Source organism: Aulonocara stuartgranti (assembly GCF_965226115.1).
Source record: "Aulonocara stuartgranti genome assembly, chromosome: 13".
Lineage (NCBI taxonomy): Eukaryota > Metazoa > Chordata > Actinopteri > Cichliformes > Cichlidae > Aulonocara > Aulonocara stuartgranti.
The window spans coordinates 10815328-10833314 of NC_138949.1; the positions used below are offsets into that span (position 1 = coordinate 10815328).

The window sequence follows — 17987 nt, forward strand, 5'->3', positions numbered from 1 at the left end:
GCTTTTGTCCTGCCTTTGTTGACAAAAAGAGAGAAATGAACTGTCCACGGTAGATTTGACAGCTTGACTGTGTCATTTCCGCCACGTCGTGGCTGTTTTTTGTCCGTGCTGTAATGAGTGTGCTGAAAGCCAACGGGAAGCAACATTAGCGGCTACATCAACATTAATCTGCACCTAAACTTTCCTGGCAGTGAAATGTGTTTCCTCATAAACCACAAGTCATTAACCAGGAGCCCCAGACTCATTCAGCATCACTGGGTCTTTTCATAAATGAATTTCATAACTGTCCATTTGCATTATTAATGCACTTCATCAGTACGACTCCATCATATACAGTAAGGGGACAAAGATGAATTTAAAGGAGAGAAAACAAATTGTAACCAAATTGCGTATCAGACTAGCACCAGTTTAATCTACACCTGGAATCAAAGGTGTAAACATGCACAGCACATGAATTTTAAATATAAACAAGCTCAGCTATAGCATTTGTAAATCATATTTCAGGTCAAAAGAATAACAAGCTGGAATCACTATAAGTCTCCAACCTAAAGCCAGTGGGACAGGTTCTCCCTGATCGAGTTACCTCAACATTGTGAACTCATTTCAAACCTGACGCTACCGACTTTCTCTATGCATTACTGTTTAGGAGCATTTAACCCTTATGTCCTGGGCTTACATTTCTAATTGTTGGGGGTATAGAACCATGTCAAGTTACAGTGAGAGGCTCTGCAAAGTATCCCGGTGAGAAGAGGCGCACGGATGAGCAATTCCAATTTCACACCAGAAACCCTGCCCTCGTTTCCTCTGTCTTTCCTCCTCCCGTCTCTCCAGCGAAGGGTGGAAAAGGGGTGAAAGGACATTCAGGGAAGTATTGAAAGGAGAAGGCTCTCCTTGCAAATAAAATTCACAAAATGGCCATGAGAACCGCAGCCCAGAAAAGCAGCCAAAACCCAGAGAGGGAAGTGAGTTGACGTTAGTAATAAAAATTCTGATCTATTAGTGTTTATCCTACCTTATACCCTCCCATGCGGTCCTCTTGGCGGAAAGGCTTGCTGTTTTTAAGCCAGCGCAGCTTGGGCTTGGGGTTGCCTCCTGCAGCACAGCGGAACTTGACTGTGTTGGCAGCTGGCACCGCATGCAGCTTCTTCTCCATCTTTGCTGATGAGGTCCAATACGGCGCGCCTGCAACCAGAGAACAGTTGGTGTTGAGTGAGGCTGAGATTTCCTAATAATGTCCTCGGCATTAACATTTTGGCAGTGGGACTGCAGACTGGCTAAGGCATGTACATTTGAAGAATTACTGCAAGAAGAGACAAACCTGAAGCATTTGTAAAACTCCCAGGGCTTTGGGAACCCCAAACCCCCCCTCCAACAGAACAAAAACCAGAGCTCAACATTCACAGAGCTAAACAAAAACACACTTTTCCTGCAGGCTCGACGGGGTGTAGCAGGGGAGGAAAACATCGGCTCTAAGGGGAGAATGTGCCTGGGCGTTGCCAGGAGGGTAACTAGACCATCACATTCAATTTCATCTCATTCCACTTAGCAGCTTTTTTCCTCCCTCCACTTCCTCCAATTACCATAGCTGCCCTGTTTATCTGCCTGTCACTTGGCTAGATATGGACAGCAGGGCCCAGGACGCTTATCACCTTTTGAAAATCATTATGTGCCATCAGGGGAGAAAATGAATGTCACATTTAACGAAGGATATCAGAGTTTTCGCTGCATACTTTTGTCCAGATTCATATCAACACCAAACTGACAACCGTTATTTCTCCTACTGAAATCTGTCACCGTGCTTGTGTTTCGTCCATTTGTCAGCTCCTCTTTTTCTCACAATTTCAGTCACTCAGTCAGCTGGATTCCCCCGCCCCTCTTTTTTTTCTCTGCACCTGGGAGGGTGATTGCCTAAGCAGATGGGACTCGGAGGGGAAGAGAAACTCCAAGTCAAACAACAATCCAAACGGTCTTCCACACCATCACTTCCCCCTCATATGGCAAGTAACAGAGGGAATACCCAAAGATAAGACTGCTACTGGTTCAAACACAAGCTTAAATTGAAGGAGACTATTCCCTGCACTCTCTTTCCTTCCCGCCCATACTATCAGCAGAAGCCACCAATCATTTCTCTGGCTTAAACAACCGGACAAGTCGAGCATATTTGGAAAGTACAGTCAGTAAACATCGCTCTTCCTTCCTGAATGGATGCATACAGTAAGTGCTCGCACTATAATTAGTCACTACCCCTTTCATCTTCCTCCTCACTCTCACTATCACTGCTCTTCTTTTTCCTCCAGCTTCACTTCCGCACACTCGCCCTGTTATCACTCCATCCATTCAGACAGAGACAGATTAGGTGGAGACTAACCCATCGTGAGCCCGTCTCTCAAAACCGACCTCTGACCTCAAACTGGCAGCCGGTCAGAAGATGAGGTTGAGACATAAAAGGTGAGCAGTGCAGTTTCCCATGCTCTCTGTCCGGAGGGATAGCACTTCAAACCCAACAAGCCCTCAGATGAAGCCAAACTCTCGCTGGCCCAAACGCTTTGGCCTCCAGGAATCCCTGCCGCCCCCAAAGCCCTGCACATCCGGCTCCCCGCTCACGGCTGTTTATCCTTAGCTGGCCTGGGGTGAGCTGAGGTTATCTAACTCAGGCACTGAGAGTCAAGTTTTTTTTTCTCTCTAAGCTCCTCTAGAGAGCTAAATCTGCAAGTGTCCCAGAGAAGTATTTCATTGTTGAAATGATTTCTTGTTAAGCTGCAATATCCTCCTGTTTACCGTTCATCTGTGCAAGCTGAACAAGTGATTTTTCTTGATGGTAAATTAGTACCAGTGCTGGAAAAATCTGTCAAATCAAAGTACCTCTAAAATGTCAACTTTTACCATGTTCATATGGGTTCTTCACCAAGACAAATTTAATATAAAAGCATTCAATTTGTAATGTTTTTCTTGATCAAGCCGAAACGCTGTTATTTATTTTGACAACCTTTCATGATGGCAGGATTTCCTAAATCCAAAAAAGAAATATGCAACAAACGAAGGAAGCTTCAAAGAGTTATTACATATGTTTAACACATGTGAGGAAGGTTTAATTCGATCTGGAAGATAGTGGCAGATCAATCGTCATCAAGTTTTGATTCAGACATTGTTTAATCCTGGTTGGTTCGCTTAGATTTATGACATCAACTTTTCTTCAGCTGAGTCCCACCCAACAAGGAAGATGATGTCATAAGCAAAGTAAAAACTGAGACGGGGAGGAGTTCCCTTATAAAAATTCGAAAGATGCACAACTTTTACCAAAGGGAACACGCAATAAAAGTGAGCAATCATCTAAACAACACAACTGTAAACAGGATACAGGTCTGATGATTTAGACCCGAGCTTAGAGCGAAGCTCCTCGTGGCTTTTCAACTTAATCATGACATCAGTCCCCCCTGCCCCCCTTCCCTCCATCCACCACCCTAAGCATGGCTCCCCTCACAGATCCCTGTAGAGGCTCCTCTGCATCTTCTCCAATTACACCACCCCCCGCTGATAAACAAACAAATTTCCATCTTTTCTTCACTAGCATATGTTCGTCAGTCTTCTGTACAAAGTTTAAACAAAATGCTCTGTGTTGCCCGATCCAGAAAATAAAGCCACGAATATAAAGCTACACCCCTCACTCTCCACTCTCCTTCCCTCCCACGCCCACCCTCCTCCTTCTCGGCCCGAGGCCAAGGCTCCACGCCATGCTCAGAAAAGAGTTGGTACTGATCCAACACACCCCCACTCCCCTGCCTCTTTTTCTCCCCCCCCCCCTTTCTTTTAATAATAATCTTGGTTTTGAATTTTCAGAAACACACACGGCGAGAAAATGCAACTGTACTGCCAGAACAGCTTCGCCTTTGTTTTCAAACAGCTTATTACCATCAGAGTGGCTGGATCTTTTCCCCTCCACCATTTTTTTCTTTTACTCTTGCTCGAGTTCTGCTTCCCCCCCCCCCCAACCATCACCACCACATATTTAATGGATTTCAGGCAATTACAGTCAGCCCAAAAGTGGAGAAGGAGAACTCACGATGAGACGCAGCGCCTGTGGAGAAGTTTAACAAGATGTGGAAGCCCTCAACTTTGTTTCAGCCTCCTTTTCGTGAGAGCGTATGCGATCGCAAGCGTGCACATGCGCGCGTGCAGAAACATCCCAGATACTCGCCACAAAGTTGGGTAAAGAACTTTCTCTTTCTCACACACATGCACACACACACACAAACCCATCAGGTGGGTAACTGAGTCCAGATGGGCATCTTTCATAATGGATGAGCCCAGCTGACTAAATGGCTGACAGGATGGCTCCATGAGGCCTGACTACCTGTGAGACACAAGCTAGAAGAATGTAAGGAATCCCTGCACTCCCCTGGAGCGTCCAGCCTGAAACACACACACACACACACACACACACACACACACACACACACACACACACACACACACACACACGCAAATCTCAGGAACACTAATGTATAGAATAGCAGCAATATGGCTAAAAGTCCAATTTGACAAGAGTTTGGTGTCACTCCCAGAACAAATAAAGACCATCCACTGTCTGTGCTGCTTTAATCATAATCACAGAATCTCACTTCTGCTAACAAACTCTGACAAAGCCAAGTAGATTATTTCGCTTGGGGATTAAGCCTTTCTAAGTATTTGGCTATCACAATCAGCATCCCACACTTAAGTTCTGACATGCTCTTAGGGACTCTTCGGTATTTAACAGACTAGAGCACTCAAACCATGGTATGTGCTAATTTTAAAGCCCTTAAACTGAACTTTTTGTTATTTGATATGGGCAAATATGCTATTAGTTAATTGCTTTAGCCTTCTCTGCATCCAAAATGTGCATTTAAAGTGTCATGGAGACATAGCTGTAACTGGTAGGAGAATGAAGCTTGAGTTAACGATGGAACAAATGTCAGGAAACAGAGAAAATTATTGAACGGAGAAGTTGGAAGATGTCAGATCGGTGAAGAAACGGGTTACTACTGTCTCTTTAAGGCATCTTGCTCAGGGGTGCCTAATCTACGCGACCTGGTGAGGAAAGGGAGAGCATCTCGAACTCATTCATACCCCCTTTGGTTTCCTCCCATACTCACTTAACTGCTCTCCATCCGCCCCAGTGTCCTCCGATCGCTCTGTATCGTCCTCATCATCCCCCGACGAGATGGCATCTGCACAGAGTAACCACGGTTACTGCCATCCTTTTTTGCACCCCACACACAGACACACATGTAGCAATTTCCATGTTACAACACTGCAACACAGTTTTAAAGGAATCAATAGCGTGAGGGCATTTTTTTTTTTTAATATTAAAATATGATTGTAAGTTACTGTTGTTATACAAGCGCACACACTATATATTGAGCTTCAGGCTGCTCATCCTTGACCACATCTACTCCATGGCCATTTCCTGGATCCACACCAAGCACAGACCAATCCTCTCTCTAAAGTTCACATCCTGACCTGTCCTAACCTTGCCTGATCCCTGACTCACCTGTGACATTGACTATGAAGCAGACTGTGTCTTTGCCCACGCTGGTGCAGGCGTACAGGCCCGAATCCTTGGGCGTGGTGTCACGGATCTGCAGCACCTCCTGCTCTATCAGCGTGCGGTTGTTGTTGCCCAGAGAGCTGCCATCTTTGGTCCAGGTGATGGTCCCCGTCCCTGGCAGAGGGCAGCTGAGCTTTAGCACTTCCCCCGGGTGCACTGAGCACACCGTGGGCTTAGAAATTTGGTATTTGTTCGACGCCTCTGCAGAGCAGATGTGGGGAGGAGTGGGGTAAGGTCGAAGGGGATCGGGGAAGGTGGGTGGGGGTAAAGGATGAGGAAGGAAGAGGGTGCACAAGGAGGAGGAGGAAAGAGAGGTGGGAGAGGAAGAAATAAGCAATTTAAGAAAGAAATAAAAAACACCAAAAAAACCCAACGGATGCATTTAAATCAACTTATGCAGGAGGAGCAATACAGAAAAGAGGAGGCCCACGTTTCAAACCGCCACACCAACACATCTTTACAAACTCCCAGTCATTTAAAATGAGACCCTTGGAAACCTAGATCTGTTGAAGTGTGCAGACGATTGGCTGTTATAGATTCAGTGCATGCAGTTATGGCCATAGCTGTGTGTAAAGGAGAAAGGAATAAAAACAAAACCAAAGAAAACAATCCAAGCTTTGCGAACAGTTGTGAAATGGACATCTTTGTGGTGAAACACCCCTCCCCAGCCATCCATCTGTTTCAGTGCAGATGCCAAGCAGTGTGTGTAGGTGAGTAGGAGCAATGCAGAAACATTTCTGCAGCGTTTAAAAAAAAAAAAAAAAGAAAAAGGGAAGGTAATACAACTCCAGAATGTCTGCCCATCAGAAAGGAAAGCATCCAGAAAAGTCTAAGACGGAAGTAGTTGACAAGCAGGGGAAGTGGGAGGGGGGAGGCGGGGATGGGATCGGACGGGGGTTTGTTTTTTTTTTTTCCTGTCTTGGCATTTCTCTGGTACTGACTGTGCACCTAAGCTACGAAAAACCTTGAGCTGGCGGCAGCCTGACTCTTCTGTTTTCCATCTCTCTTGTCGTCGTTCTCTTTCACAACATGGCCATGGAGGATCTACAGCTCGGCCAGATCTACAGCCTCAGCTCCTGCCAGCCAAGGCAGAGAGCAAGAAACTCAGCGCTCTACTCCAAAGTGCATAGAACTCTTCATTTCTGGGAGAAAAATCAAGCCTGCCTGCGAGTGCGTGTGCACACACTGTTCTCAGACTCGTACATCTGCACTGACGGAGCAAGATGAACACCCGACATGTTTTAAAAAAAGAAAAGAAAAAAAAGAGAGAATTCTGAATTTCCATAGCTGAGACTGCACTTCTACATCAGGATCATCATGGATTACATATCCACACACATTGAGACAGTTTGGGAACGCTGAGCAAACTAGGAAAAAACCTAAGCTGGGTTCTGCCGTATATGCTCAAGTCGATTCCAGTCACCCCGGGCACGTTGCAAACTTCACACACACATTCATGCACACGTGTATGTGTTCACTCAGCTCGATTGCAGACTGATCTTAGTCAGTGTTGTTCTCTATAATGCAGATGTTCACAAGTTTACGTCTTCAGTGGGAACAAGGTGAAAAATGAGAGGGATTAAAAAGATTCGAGGGAGGAAAGTCGCAACAATGGAAAAGCGTACAAAAAAAGCCAGCGATGGTGGTATATGCAGAGCGTTTAGCTGAAGTCCGATATGTGTAATTACAGAGGCAGCGGCACTCCCTGCCTTTCCTGTACCTCAATGCACCTTTTCACCGACACCCCACCCTCATTATACACCTCTGCGCTTCCTATGTTTGTGTAAAATGTAACGTAAACCTGCACACACACGTACAACAGGAAGGGAAAGTCATTCCGCCACAAGCCTGGAGTTGAGGTATGTGCGCAAACCTCTTGCCCCTAGGCACGTACGCACACAGGTACGGTTCCTGCATTGTCTTGTTTTTCCCTCTTAACTCCTTCAAACCGGAAGTGATTAAACCCCCCTTTGGCACCCAGGGCCGAGTGTGTGGTCTGATAAGAGGTGGAGCTCCTGTGCTGATTGATGGGAGCTGTCTCCGCTACCTTTTACAATGTGGTTTTCCACACTGGAGGCATTCAGTGTGATGTTATTACTGCTTGGAGGGGTTTTTTCTATATCACAGGGATAGTTCTGGAAATGAAGGAGCGATGGAAGAAGGGTACGCAAGTTTGGAAGGAAAAACAGGAAAAGGGAAGGGCAGGAATTTATCCATTTGGTGTGTGAGTGATTGAATTTGTCTTCATCATTTTCTTTTCTCTGCTGTGTCCATCTGTGCCCCTCCATCAGCTCCTCCTCCTCCTGCTGCTCTTTCACCTCTCCTTCCGCTTTGCCCTCTTCTTCCTCTGATTACACACATCCACACCCACCACGACCCTGCTGACCTAACCTCGACCCTTCCCAAACCTGTTGACACCTCCAGCATACCTGATTTTTCATGGGAACCTGTGTCATCTAACCCCATGTAAACACACACACACAGAATGCAGAAACTAACTTGTAGACAAACTAAGAAAATAAAGATACAGAACTGAATCTTAAACATGTTATCTAAATGCACAGCTCCGGTGAAACACTTACTCTCAGCATGTGTACATGGACTCTTGTAGCCTCTTGTGTGTAAGAGCTGAAACACTTCACTGCAGATTTTCTCATCTCTGCAAAGTTTCATCCCCCTTCTGCACAACAGGAGGAGGCGGGAGCCTCTCTCTCTCTCACACATAGACACACACACACACACGTTTTTCTCAATTTCTTTCTAAAGCAACTTTCTCCTCTTCCCACCCTCTCACAGTCCTATCACTTTCCTCTCTTCTCCTGGAGCACATTTCAAACTCCATCTCTCTCCCTCTCATGCACAGCCATTACAAGTGTCCATCAGGTGGAACAGATTCAGCCCCTCTTATCCCCGCTCCCTCTTCTCATCCTCAGTCGCACCATCTTTTGCTGGCAATAATTAAGTCTCACAATCCGAATATATGTGCATGTGTGTGTGTGTGTGTGTGTGTATGTGTGGCTAAATGCAGCAAGCGATTCTCACCAAAGTCCCTTTAATGTCTGCTTGCCCATCTGTCCATCTATCAAGTTGGCATGATCCCCACAGAAATGTTGGTAAAAGACAAGAGCAACGTTTTTTCCTTTCTCTGATCTTAGGAATTGACTTCTTCAGAGAGGCACATTTGCCTCCAGGCCTATCTTCCCATCTCCTCCCTGCCTCATTCTGCAAAATGAGATCGAAGACTAAATGTAATGACTGCCATCTCAAAGGCGCACACTAAGCATGCATGGAGTCCAACACAGACACTCACATACACGTGCTCAAATCACATCATCTCCACTGCCCTTCTTATCCTTCCTCTTTTCTTTTTACCCCTCTCTTCTTCCTCTGTAACCCCCTCACGTACTTAAATCCCAGGACTTTTCTCCCCCTTTTTTGTCTCTACCCCTTTTCTAATGTCTGTGTCCTTTCAGATTCAAATCCCTCCTCTGCTTTTTTTTTTATGACAAAGGAGCAGCTCCGTGAACTGGCTCCTGCAAGCATCCATGGCAACAGCCCCTCGAGTTCGCTCACCCCTTCACCCCCTTATCAAGGCCTTCCCTGAACCCCACACGACCCCTTTAGCCCTTTGGACACTATGTACAACAATCTTCTTAGGCTGAATGTAGCAGTAGTGACCCTCAGAAACATTGCATTAATCTTGAGATTATAACAAGTCAGATGAAGGACACGCTGAAGCCAACAGTAACGACAATCTAATGATAATCTGTCAGATCAGTAGACTATAAAAACACTTGTCTTATGCAAGTTATTTTATGTTAAGAAAAACATATTGAGTGCTTAATTCTTAAAGCTGTACAACAAATCAATGTGCTGCTGCAGTGGCATGGACAAGTTTGAGTTGTTTTAGTTTTCTTTTTAATTTTGATCCCTTTGTATTGTTGATTTTAATTTTTTTTAATTTTTTTTTTAAATTGAGGTGGTAATTCTGGGGGGCGGGGGGCTACTGAGGAGGGGTGGGGCTAATGGCAGAAAGAGTACAATATAAATGTATTGCATCACCCTAATCACATTAAATTTGCCTGTAACGCAGCATTGTTCCTTAACTCAATAATATCGTTATGGTTACCAATTAAGTGGTTAAGTAACCTTTTCAAAAATCTTCATAATGCGCAGATAACAACAAATGTGACCTCAGCTTGTGAGAGAAAGGAGAAAAACAAATAACAATGTGATCTAGACCTTTTACACTTTTATGAGGCCACGGATCTTTATTTTTTTTAATATATATATATATATATATATATATATATATATATATATATATATATATATATATATATATATATATATATATATATATATATATATATATATATATATATATATATATATATATATATATATATATATACACACACACTTAATAGGAAAGGTGGGGTTTTTTGCCGTCTACCACCTGAAGTACACCAGACAGCGCATGGAGGTCTGACGAAACAGGCTGGCACAGGTAGCGGCTCTTCCCAGCCTCTTATCAGACAGCTGTGAGAGTGAGCGGTGGAGTGACATGGTATTTTCTGGCACATAAGCCAAAGCAAATAACGCACTCCAACCTACAAGATTAACACCAGCTAACGGCAGGCTAGTAAAAGCCATTGTGTGAAAGCTGTATATTAAACCCCAATGCCCCCCCCCCCAAACACACACACACCGACTGACACACTGTGTTTGTTTAGAGTTCAGTTCCATTGCCATCGCCACACATCTAAACCCACAATCCATGTCATTAACTGGCCAGCTGACAGTTTTACACTTTTACAGCTGCACTCCTACTGTGCAGATAGCACAGTGCTACAGATCGGTTATGAGCAACACCTCGCACACGGATGCACACGCTGAGACAGAAAACTGTAATCCCATTTTGTTTAACATGTGCCGACTGTGTGACTGGTTTAAAAGGGCGCAGCGTACATGTGAAAGCAGGAACGATGCAGCAAGAAAGCCAAGAGAGCAATTACATTCCTACTGTGGAAAAGCAACTAGTGTGTTGTTAACAAGCATCCATCCCATTCGTGTGCCTGTCTAGGCATCAAAGAATCTTCCTTGATGCATAATGGAGCCTATATTTATTTAACCACTCGACTATTTTGAAGCGCTGCCTCCATGCTGATCAGAGCATTTTTGAAGAACACAGTCAGGCGGGGACGACATGAAAGTCAAGCCAAACCATGAGCTGACTTTTGTCAGCCTGCGCCTGGTGCCACATTTATTCCGCATTATGTGCAAGAAGAGTGGCTTGAAAGAGCAGAAAAATGCCTGTGTATTTTCTGCCATTGTCATTCAGAGTATTTTAATCAATGTGCAAACAGAGCGTGCCTGGACAAGGTAAACGTTCCCATATTGAAGTGGCTACAGTGGCAACAATAAGCCTGTTGTGTGAAGACATTAAACAGCACGTTCAGTCCGCTTCTTCCATTGTAACAGCCACAGGTAGGCAAACTACCAGGGCCACCACCAGGGGTGCAGGGGCAGGCTGTATAGAGACAACATTGATATGCAATCTGATGAATCTAAAGTAATTACTGCTCCCACAGACACAAGCACGTCTGCAGGGCAGAGGGGAGGGGAGCGAGAATTCAAATTTTGAGAATTCTTAACCTTTCTGGGTGGGGTGTGGGGACGGAGGCGGGGGGTATTCAAGACAGTTACGGTAGGTAGGACAAGTCAGTCCATCTCTCTCTAACATCTGCATCCCACAGGTGACTCCATAGTGTCCTGTCAGTATTAGTGAATGGAAGAAAGCAACAGACTGAAGAGGACAACACATTGAGTAAAATCACACAAAGGTGCTGTTGATGATAATTTAAATAAATAAATATTTGTTTGCAACATGCAACAGATAAATTGGTTCACAATCAGATAAGCAGACCAGGTTCTTTGTGCCCTCTCTGTTCTTCTTCAGGTGACCTCACCCAGGCCACTTAATCTCCAGTCACATGACTTCATCGCTGCTCAGCAGCACTCTGTAATCTCTCCATCTAAAGGAGAAGTCAAATATGCACAAATCCTCTTAGAGCTCTTCTGGGGGATTTTGTAACTCTGGAAAACTCCCCCTGTCCTCTCTGTGGCCATGTAGCGTAGCGTCCGGGCCATGTGGGGCTCTGAACTCACCGGCTTGGAGCCAAACAGTCTGAGACAGAACAACAAAAACAACAGGAGAGGAGAGCTCGGGCAGCCTCTCATCCAAGTAGGTAAGTTTGATACCTGACCTCAAGGGCAAAGGCCGAGAAAAGGTACAGTGTGTGTTTGTGTAAAGACAGAAGGACGGTGGGGGAGGTGGCTTAAAAGTGATGCTCTGTTGTTTGGCCTAACTCACAATTAGCATGCTGATTAAAGCCAGGGAACAAAGGACTTTGGAATGCGACTTACCACCCATCAAAACAACTAATTAACTCGTCTCTAACCAGACTCCGAGACCAGAGACACAGAAATAGAGAAGCCTAAAAGAAAGAAAGCCTTTCACTAAGATGTTTCTCAAAACTATATAGCTTAAAACAATTATTCAAACTTTGCAGGAACAGGAAATAACAGCAGTCGTGACTGGAAGAAAGCAAAGACCAGAACTCTAAATCTCCATCTCAATCTCTTTCCAGGCGAGAAGGTCATGAGAGAGACGCCGGGTTAAACATTGTGCCACCCTTCTTCACAACTTTCCCTCCAAACAGAGACACAAACCAGGCTTTACAGCTCAAGTATAGCTCAGTAAGCTACGCACAGAGAAGAACAATAAAACAAAAAGAGTGCGAATTAGAACTCAGTGAGGAAAACAAGAGGTCGGCCATGCCAAGGTTAGTTGTTTCTCTTTAGTTTATTTATATTTCTCCCTCTAAAATGTTGTCTCTTTTCCAATATTTTAACTTTTACTGGAAGTTAAATGAAAAAAAACAACAACTTGTGCTTCTGCATGAAACTCCGAAAGTTACAAAATAAATAAATAAATAAGAGTATAAAATATAGAAACTGTGTCACGGGCCAGTTCTGGATTCTTATCCACCTCAATGTGAGTAAATGACAAGAATTTGAAGGGAAGGATGCAAAAGTAAACAAAAATAGGATGAAGGGTGGATTTATTTATTTAGTTATTGACAAACTGGTGCCTGCTCTTGAAAAACAAGGCAAACAAATGTGGGTCCCCCCCCACCCCTCTCCTACCCCGTGTTACAGCCCCTCACTGCTTACCTTCAGGTTCCAGAGTGGCCTCCCCCTTGGTGGCAGTAAGGGGCGGCCGGGCCACGCTGACAGTCAAAAGGGACAACAGGACAGCGGCCAGGAGCCAGGCCCACGAGGCCATCCCGCTATTGGGGGACAGCGCTCCCCATACCCCCCTTCTCCACCTCCCCCTGGACACTGATCCCATCTGAGGGGGTCCGCCCAACCATCAACTGCTGCAGGGTTGGCCTGTCACTCACCGGAATTCACCCAATCACCTGGGCTGGGAGGTAAGGGGAAGAAGTTGGGAGACAGGTTGAAGAGGCAGAAGTGTGAAAGGCAGCAAGGGGAGAGAACAAGAAGACAGATTTAGTCAAAATGGTTCATCTTAATTCATAGATGCTCTTTGAGCCACGTAAAAAGTGAGAGACAGCTGAAACAACAGAGTCACCAAGTGCTTCAAAATGCTGTCAAACAAGCCACACCACAGACATACCTGAAAGGTGAGGCAGCCCACACAGAGCCGCCCCGCATCTACCTTTAGTTTTGATCTGTACGCACTGACATATATTTCAGAACACGAACTCAAACATCCCTCTTCTAAATTTTAGTGTCAAAGGAGCCGTTTCACTCACGTCCCCCAGACTTCTAGCATTTATTTAATCTCACATGAATCTAATGAAAAAAAGAGCATCACCTGTTCCACGCTGCTCATTTTCCCCGCTAAATTACTAATATTACGTTTTCTTTTGTAACAGATCAGTCATTATATGTTTTCAAAAGTCACTGGTGCAGAAAAGGCAAAGCAGCAGCAGCCAGTGTGGCACCAGTTTCTCCGCTGGACGCCGCTTATGCGCAACAGATGCACCAAACCTGTTGCCCGCGCTGTTGTGTTTGTGTTAATCGCATTCGTAAGAGCTTTTATTGCATGCCCAGGACTTGATTATGAGAGCCGTACGGTTTTAATTGAAAAAAGCGATATTGCAACATGGGGACAAACACACACATCGTTCCGTTTAGCCAGACATCTGCGGTTCAACCGCGGCGAAGTGTCTCTGGAGGTTTGGTTAAGTCACGCTTCCCTGAGCTCCTTCTCTTCCAGCTGGAAGTATCGATTGGTTTCACCAGCAAAGACAAATGTAATTTGACTTTTAGAGGGCGAAAAAGAAGACGTGCACATGCCGAGTTATCTTTCATTCAACCGCTCGGGGGCGGGGGACTGCGGGACACGGACGGTGACCGCGCACCTGATGTCGGCGTGCATGCTTGAGTTCATCCGACGTCTTAACTTTATTAGAGAAATGCGCCGGTGTGAATTTTGCAATTAGAGTACCCAGTTCCGCATAGTGACAGCCCAGACTCATGAATTATTGATGAAAAGTAAACGAATCAGTGCACCAATCAAGTACTACTGGCATCACCGCTGTCTAAAAACTTCTGCAGGACGAAAAGAGCCCAGATAACACGCCCCCACCAAAAAAGCCTCCATGTGGGGGTGTTTTTGTGCTACGCTGCTTAAAGAGAGCAATACAAATACTACATTTTTCTACAGCCGTCAAATAAATAACCTACAACAGAAACGATTTGGAAAAAGAGAAAATTAATGCGCAAAACTCAGAAGTAAACGGTATATAGTGATACGTGAAATAATCCACTCTAAAACGGGACCCACTGAGAGCTCGGCCTCATACATAACCAAGCCTTCATTTAAAAACTCGAGCTTTCAATGAAATTTCTTGGCACTGATTGAATCCCCGATTGAAATTCAAATCAGTTGGCTTTTTCCACAATGAGGGGGGCTCATTTGGAGCTCCTCGGTGATTTAGGGCTCCGGCACCAAGCAGTGAAAAAACAACAGCGGTCACGGGGTAATTGGCACCATAAATGCAATGTAGAAAATTTACCAAAGTAATAAATAACCCGGACACTTGTTAATGGGCCCTAAAGTGATGATGCAAGGTGTTGTGTGGCTCCTCTCGCGTCTTAAATAAACAAAGATGAAGTTCACAGCAATAAGTTTTTACGTGCAAAAAAAGAAAAAAAAAAAACAAATTGGGTTTTTTTTAATGCATGCCAGGAAAATATGAAACTAAAATTTAAAAACTTTAAGATTTAAGAACTTTACGCACTTCGTCGTCTTCTGGAAACTCTTTTGGTTAGAAAACTACAAACAAACAATTTTCAGGGGTTTTTTCGTGCAGCTGTAAAAAAATAAATAACTGCACAAACCGTGGAAGCGCATTTCCACTATCGCGTATGGCAGCAGGAACCCTGACAGATGAGGCTCTGAAGACGCATTAGATTTTTTTTTTTATCCCATGCAGAGAACACTTACCAGGGAGGACTAAAATCGTGGAGATCTCTGTTTTGGCATGCACAGATAAGGGAGGAGAGAGCATGAGCTGAATCCAGAGGGAGGAATGTCTCCAATAATACAATGCAGCGGCAAAAAAGGGAAAAAAATCGAGGCGCTGGCTTTTTTTTTTTTCTTCAGCTTACTATTCCACAATCAGCCGGCATCAGCTCGGATCTGAAGATATATTCCAAACCCGACTGACAGCGTAGACCAATGCCATGCACAGAAATCCGGGTTTACACGCGTTATCCTTCCAAAACACTTCGTAAAACCATATCGCTGTCCCCCCCTCGAAACTTTCCACCTCTCGTCACCAAGTTTCTTCCAAAGCGCAAAACACTGGCCAGTGTTCCCCGAACAGCGCACTTGTCAACTCAACAGAAAGTTTGCAGCTACCACGTACGTGGGACGAGTTCTAAAGGGCAGAAGAGAATAGTTGTCCACTGCAAGGAGAAAAAAACACCTCGTAAAATCCGTGAATGTGCGTCCTCTCGGTGAAACGAGCGTCTCTCGCGTCTACTTCTTCCGCCGACAGTCTTCACTCTGTTACTCAGACGCTTTGTCAGGTTTACTAGATTTTTTCTCCTCCTTACGTCTCCACACACACCGCCCTCCTCCTTCCCTCCAGTGCGTGTCATCACCCCCCCTCCCTCCTCCTGTCCCGAGCACCCCGAGTGTAATTCGAGCCTGTGCCTGCACTGCTTTCGGGCCCTGCCTTCCTCCGCCCATCAAACTGCAGAGCTGCCTGACTGCCTGCCCCGCGCTCGACTCGTTCACACAGAGTGGGAATGCGAGAGCCACTGCTCCTCTGCCGAGCTGTCAGACCGCAACGCCGCTCAGTGGCCAAGACGTGACACAACGTAGACTGTAGTGAAGCATCCCTGCAGACTCAGTATTAGAATATTCAGATCAGTTTCTCAAAGTAGAAATAGTGTACAGTGATTTAGAGCAAGAAAACTGAAGTCAGAATGAAAGATCGGCAGAGGTTCACCAAACTACAAAAACCATGTCTACAAATTGTGGAACAATTTTAGAACAATGTTCCTCAATATAAAATTGCAAAGACTTTGAATATCTCATCATCTGCAGGGCATAATAGGATTCAGAGCATGCGCAAAAGACAGTATTTGATGCCTGTGGTTTCTGGTACCTCAGACAGCACGGCATTAAAAACAGGCATAGAAATCACTGTATGACCTGAGGAACACTGCCAGAAATTGTCTGTGACCACAGCTCACCATGCAGTGCAAAGCCCTATGATGCAAAGAAGTGAAAGATATGTGAAAATGATCCAGAATCAGCACCATTTAAAATCCTTCAAAATGTCCAGCAACTCATTTCTTTGGTTCCCAGATGTTTACAGACAGTAGAGGGGATGCTACACAGTGGTGTTGCTGCCAACAAATTCTAAATGGCCTTAAAATGTCACATTTTCTCAGTTCCACACAGTTTGTGTCGGTCATAAATCATTACATTCTGTATTTATTCACATTTTACGCAGCGTCCCAACTTTTTTAGAGTTGGGATAAGAAAACATCACTAATATAGCAGTCCAAGTAATACTGATATATCACTGAAAACATTCTCTCTGCGTCTGAACCTTTACTGTTTCATACTATTGTGCACATTTTTAAATAAGAGATCTTTTTCATAGCTCGTGATAACAGAACAATAAATGAAAGCAATAAGAAGTGAATCACAGTTTAAGAGAGGGGGAGGTTTATGATATTCTGCAAGGCTGCGGAGTTTAGAAAAAAACTTCTGTTTATAACTTTCCTATAAATGAACAGCTCTGTCTGCAGCTACCCGGAGAGAAACTGAAGGTCGGCCCAACAAAAGTTGTCCCCCACTGATTCAAGCTGTCTCCTGCATTGGTTCAGGCGTTCAAGTGCTCTGAAAGAGACACAGGCGAGGGTGGAAGACTCTAATCTCTGCAGACTTTTTATTTTTGTCTCGCTTTCACTGCAGGAGCCCCTTTTTTTTAAACAAGGGAGGGAAAACGCTTTCATTCATTTTGCACTAATAAGGCTTTTTTTTCTTTCAGCAAAAGGTTTGTCCTGTGAATGCAGAGTTTCTCGTCTGTTTCTCTCTCCTCTCCCACCTCTGCCTGAAAACCAGTAAAACCTTCAGATAACAGTGGAGCTGACAGGTTGGCTAGAAATACAGAGGGAGCAAGAGGTGAGGAAGGAAAGTTTGACTCATTTTTCAAGTGGCACAAAATACCCCCCACCGTTTCTCCCTCTCTGTGACTCTTTCCTCCCACTACAGAAGTCTATTTACAATCACCCACTTTATTTTCCACTGCTCGGGCATCCCACATTTGAAAGAAACCTCATCAAGCAGATTCTCATGGGGCTTTGACGGAGGACGGGATGGACTCAGTGCCCTGGTGTTGTGGTATCCGTCAACCTGTCATTGGCCCTCTTCATTTCCAATCTTTTCTTTTTTTGTTTTGTTTTTTCTCCCTCCTGTGCCAGCAACCACAGTGTTTGGATGCAGGGAAGGAAATAACAAGCTAGTAGCTTGTAATCAGCATGTTAGATGAATATATTGATTTCTCGTCATTGTTGATAGAACTCGTAAGGAGGTGAGCTTATTGGAATGGCTGCCCAGTGATATGTTAATGCCAGAACGTCTCTTATTGCTGTGAGAACTGAAGCTGCAACTGATGGTTTTGCTCTGAGCCAATCACAGGTCATTATGTTTACCTCATCCTGATATGCAAATCTGAGATGATGTGAGGGATGAATAACAGCGATTCCTGGATCACACCCAGATGTCCCATCTTTTCATGAAAGTATTAGTATGAAAGTCTGATGAGATGAACTGTGTACG

General features: G+C 44.6%; 1 protein-coding gene across 2 annotated transcripts in view; it reads right to left on the reverse strand.

Annotated features, from left to right (window-relative positions):
- The window catches only part of fgfr2 (fibroblast growth factor receptor 2), a 37606-nt gene extending 21816 nt beyond the window's left edge, over positions 1 to 15790 (reverse strand). The window contains exons 1-5 of one of the 2 annotated variants that reach the window (XM_082556988.1): positions 15132 to 15790; positions 12827 to 13079; positions 5531 to 5788; positions 5133 to 5207; positions 1013 to 1182 (exon numbers count right to left, since the gene is read on the reverse strand). In XM_082556988.1, coding sequence (XP_082413114.1) covers positions 1013 to 1182; positions 5133 to 5207; positions 5531 to 5788; positions 12827 to 13004 — 681 coding nt within the window. In that variant the 5' untranslated portion in view covers positions 13005 to 13079; positions 15132 to 15790. The remainder of the gene's footprint in view (positions 1 to 1012; positions 1183 to 5132; positions 5208 to 5530; positions 5789 to 12826; positions 13080 to 15131) is intronic. The other variant, XM_082556989.1, reaches the window with a different exon arrangement.
- Between the last annotated feature and the right edge of the window lie 2197 nt (positions 15791 to 17987).